General features: G+C 51.0%; 1 protein-coding gene across 1 annotated transcript; it reads right to left on the bottom strand.

Moving 5' to 3' along the window:
- LOC107608944 lies at positions 1,809 to 4,390 on the bottom strand. The gene is made up of 4 exons (XM_016310734.1): positions 3,690 to 4,390; positions 3,131 to 3,392; positions 2,168 to 2,683; positions 1,809 to 1,886 (listed from the first exon to the last, which is right to left on the bottom strand). The coding sequence occupies exons 1-4, from the start codon at positions 4,388 to 4,390 to the stop codon at positions 1,809 to 1,811; spliced, it is 1,557 nt and encodes a 518-aa protein (XP_016166220.1).

The raw sequence follows: 4,858 nt of genomic DNA on the forward strand, positions 1-4,858 counted from the left end.
TCCGAACAGCTGGGGTTCTATCCGCTGTTTCGAGATGGTTTGTGAATATCTCGAGCTGCCGGCGTCAGTGGATGTCTTCCTCTTCTTTTTCAACCTTACCAACCCCTCCAAACAAGGGAAAGCGAGGAAAGGGTTTTTGTATTTCCGGTCTGCCCAAGGCTAGAGGATATTTGGCCTGTTCGAGGACTCTTATCATGGGTTCAAGGATAAATTCTTCAAAGTACGCCCTGTTAAAGGTCGCCATCCCTTTTGGTTATCGTTAGAGGGGGAACGCCTCATCCCGACTTATTGGAGTTTCGAGGCGAGGTCTAATTCTTTCATCAAGGTGACCTACAAGGGAATGTCCCCTGTAAATAAAAGGATTGCCGATGTGTTGTTTGCTATTTTTGGAAAGAACCCCATGAACCCCCACCTCCTCATGGGTGAACGGGAGTCCGCCAGGAATTATATTTGTGAGCTGTTCTACCTTTGTGTTTTGAAATTGTTCGTTGTTTGGTTTGTTCTTCCCGACTTCACGACTAACGTATTGGTTTTTCTGTTACAGTGGAGATGTCTGCCTCGGTGACTGGACTCGAAAATTTAGTCAAGACCTTCTTGGAGGACAGCGATGACGAGAAGGTCGACGAGAAGGACGCCGGGAAATCGGATGGCCCTTCTGGGGAGAAGGGGAATCAGGCTGTGCCCTCTCCCCAAGACACCGCAATGTCCGAAAAGAATCCGGCCGAGGTGCAGGCTTCCCCCATTCCCGAAGAGGCTGCCGTTGGCGGGCACTCGTCTTCTACCCACCAAGACTATGATGATGTGGAACTTGTTCATCTCCTAAGAAGCGGAGGGCATCTGCCAGCCCGGAAGGAACTCTCACCATTATGGAACAAAATTTTGATGCTACGAAATTCATCGACTCCCAGCTGATCCCTGACACGGAGGACCACTTCCATGGTACCGATTTGGCGCGTCAGGCGAGGTGGATGTATTGTACTACGCTCTGTGGGGCTGTGATAGCTCGAAAAGCCGAGTTCGAGTTGTCGGGGATGCAGGCGCTTCGAAGGAGACTTGAATCCTCTGCCCAGGCCAATAACGACTTTAAAGTTCAAGTCGAGTCGCTCCGGGGGCAGCTGTCCGAGGTAGGGGAGAAGCTCAAGGCTGCCGAGGAGAAGGTGGCATCTGCCGAGGAGAAATTGAAGACTTCCGATGAGTCGGTGGCCCATTTAGCCGAGCGGGAGATGTCCCTGGAGAGCCAGCTGAACGCCGCTCAAGGTCGGGTGGCGGCCTTAGAGAAGGAGCGCGACCAGGCCATTTCGTCGGCTAAGGCTGCCAAAGTCGAGGTCGAAGAGCTTAAGAGGAAGCACAAGGCGACCAAGGAGCAAGGGAAGAACGCAATCTTCATGATTGAGGATGCTCTGAAGGCTCAAGTGAAAGTCGTGGCCCCTGACTTCGATACGTCGGCTATCGGGGTCTTCAAAATGATCCAAGACGGCAAGATTGTTGACATGCCTCAGAAATGATTTCTTCTAACTTTGGTTTGGTGTGGATTTGTTGAACACTTCGTTGTGACTTTTTAACTTTATGCTTAATTGGTCGCTTGGTCGAATTATCATTATTATCGTTTATCTTGCTTGGTGTTTTGTTTTCGTTACCGTCTTTTCGGGGTGGACCTATTGCTTGTGTCTGTTTTGCTGTTTGTGTTGGTAACCCGATTAAAACCGCTGTGGTTTTATTTTTGAAACCGTTGTGGTCTTATTATCGCGGCCGTTCGATATGGCTAGGGTTCCGTTGGCTTCCCGAGGTGATCAATCCCGGGTTGCCGTTTACGAGCACGATCTCGCAGGGTACGCGTTGGAAGATAATAGATGGAAGAATTTGGACAAGTAAGAATTAGTCGTTAGCTAGACAAGTTCATGAACACAGTAGGCATTTGACAAAAGTAAACAATTGGGAATTAACATTTGATTAAAGTGAACCTCTACCCAGCTTATCAGGCCGCTTGGTCGGTGCACCCAAGCTATGAATAGAACCTCCTCAGGTTACCTGCGTTCCATGTTCTTGGGATTTCTCTGCCGTTGAGTCTTTCCAGCTTGTAGGCGCCTTTGCCGAGCACTTCTTTGATTCTGTAGGGACCTTCCCAATTTGCCGCCAGTTTTCCTTCTCCTGGGGTCGGTATATCGACATCGTTGCATCGCAGGACGAGGTCTCTTTCCTCAAAATCCCTCCTGAGGACTTTAGTGTTATAGCGCAGCACTATTCTTTGTTTTAGTGCTGTTTCTGACAAGTGGGCCATCTCTCTTGTCTCTTCCACCAGGTCCTTTTCCACCGCTTCGTCTACTTCTGCGAGAAGTAACCGTGGACTCGGTTCGCCAATTTCCACGGGTATCACTGCGTCGACCCCGTACGTTAGGAGAAAGGGGGTTTCCCCGGTGGAGCTTTGCTCGGTTGTCCGGTAGGACCAGAGGACCGAAGCAAGCTCGTCGGCCCATGCGCCTTTCTTGTTGTCTAAGCATTTCTTGAGGCCTAGTAGGATGACTTTGTTTGCGGACTTCACTTGTCCGTTCGTCTGGGGATGTTCTACTGAGGAAAACTTTTGTTTTATCCCCAGGTCGGTGAGGAATTCCGTGAACTTCTTATCAGTGAACTGCATCCCATTATCCGAAATGACGACCTCTGGGATACCGAAACGGGTTATCACCTGTCTCCACATGAACTTCCTGCAATTGGATGAGGATATGCTGGCTAGTGGTTCAGCCTCTATCCATTTGGTGTAGTAGTCGATGGCGACTATGAGATATTTAACTTGTCCCGGGCCAACCAGAAAAGGCCCTAAGAGGTCGACTCCCCATTGGGCGAAAGGTCGTGTAGACGTCAGTAGGCTCAGCTCGGAAGCCGGCGCTTTGTGGAAGTTGGCGTTTTCTTGACACTTTACGCATTTTCTGACAAATTCTTTGGAGTCTCTCATGATTGATGGCCAGTAATATCCAACTCGGATGAGCTTCCTTGCTAGGGCTTTGCCCCCGATGTGGTGGCCGCAGCATCCCTCGTGGACTTCTCTAAGTACATAGTCCGTCTGGTCGGGGTGTAAGCACTTCAATAGGGGTTGGCTGAGCCCCTTTTTGAACAGTTGTCCTTGTATGATTACATATTTGGCAGCCTCCCTTCTCAACATTTTGGTCGCTTTCTCATCATCAGGAAGCTTGCCATGTTCCAGGAAGTTTATGATGGGGTCCAGCCAGGAGGGGCTTGACTCCATCAAATGGAGGGCAACCGTCGGTTCCTTCACCATGCCCTGAATGAGAGACCGGTTGCCAGCTCCCGGCTTCGTGCTTGCTAATTTAGATAGGAGGTCTACCCGTGTGTTCCTTTCTCTTGGAACGTGTTGGACCGTGACCTCTTGGAACTGCCTGGTTAATTCTCTAACCTTTTCCAAATACTTTTGCAGGAGGGGGTCCCTGGCTTGATAGCTTCCGTTTACTTGCGAGGTGACGACCTGTGAATCGCTGCACACTTCCAGCCTTGTTACCCCGACTTCTCGGGCTAGGGTTAGTCCACCTAAGAGGGCTTCGTATTCCGCTTGGTTGTTCGACACCGGAAATTCGAACTTGGTCGATTGCTCGTAAATGACTCCCGCCGGGCTCTCTAAGATGACCTCGGCTCCCCCGGACGTCTGGTTGGAGGCCCCGTCTACGTGGAGCCTCCACCGTGTGCCCGTTTCCTCGTGGGGGTCACCCGTTATCTCTACCAAGAAATCTGCCATCGCCTGTGCCTTGATTGCATGTCGGGGCTCATACTGCAAGTCGTATTGGGAGAGCTCGATGGCCCAGGTCATCATCCTTCCAGCCAAATCAGGTTTTTGGAGTACTTGGCGAATTGCTTGGTCCGTTCTCACGACTATGCGATGGCCCTGGAAGTACTGCCTCAACCTTCGGGAGGAGGTTAGGAGTGCCAGCGCCAGCTTTTCCAGTTTACTGTACCTCAGCTCTGCTCCTTGTAGAGCTCTGCTTACGAAGTAAATCAGTTGCTGAGTCTTCCCTTCTTCTCGTACGAGCATTGCTGCAAGGGCTTCCTCTGTTACTGCCAGGTAGAGGTAGAGTGGCTCTCCGGCCTTGGGCTTCCCGAGCACCGGAGGTGCTGCTAGGATTTCCATGAAGTGGTTGAATGCTTCCTCACACGCTGGGGTCCATTCGAATGCTATCCCATTTTTCATCAGATTGAAAAAGGGCAGAGCTTTTGCTGCCGATGCGCCGAGGAAACGGGATAATGCCGTCAGCCTTCCTGCCAATCGTTGGACGTCTTTGATACAACCCGGGCTCTTCATCTGGAGAATTGCTTGGCACTTCTCAGAGTTGGCTTCTACTCCTCTTTGGGTGATCATGAACCCTAAGAACTTCCCAGCCTCCATGGCAAAGGCGCATTTGAGCGGGTTGAGCCTCATGCCGTGTTGCCGGAGGGACGCGAACACGCCCCCCAGGTCGTTTAGGAGATCGTCGGGCCGTGTGGTTTTCGCGAGGATGTCATCCACGTAGACTTCTACTGTCTTGTCTATGAGCTCGCTGAATATCTTGTTCATCAGTCTTTGGTACGTGGCGCCAGCGTTTTTCAGACCAAATGGCATTACCTTGTAGCAGTAAATCCCTCCCGGCGTTATGAATGCTGTTTTATCCTTGTCGGGTCGGTGCATCGGTATCTGATTGTATCCAGAGTAGGCGTCCATGAAGCTCAGATATCGGTACCCCGCCGCTGCGTCGACGAGCGCGTCAATGTTGGGAAGAGGGTAGCAGTCCTTGGGACATGCCTTGTTGAGGTCGGAATAGTCTACACACATTCTCCACCTCCCATTGTGTTTTTTCACCAAGACCACGTTCAATAG

Source organism: Arachis ipaensis, chromosome B01, assembly GCF_000816755.2.
Source record: "Arachis ipaensis cultivar K30076 chromosome B01, Araip1.1, whole genome shotgun sequence".
Classification (NCBI taxonomy): domain Eukaryota; kingdom Viridiplantae; phylum Streptophyta; class Magnoliopsida; order Fabales; family Fabaceae; genus Arachis; species Arachis ipaensis.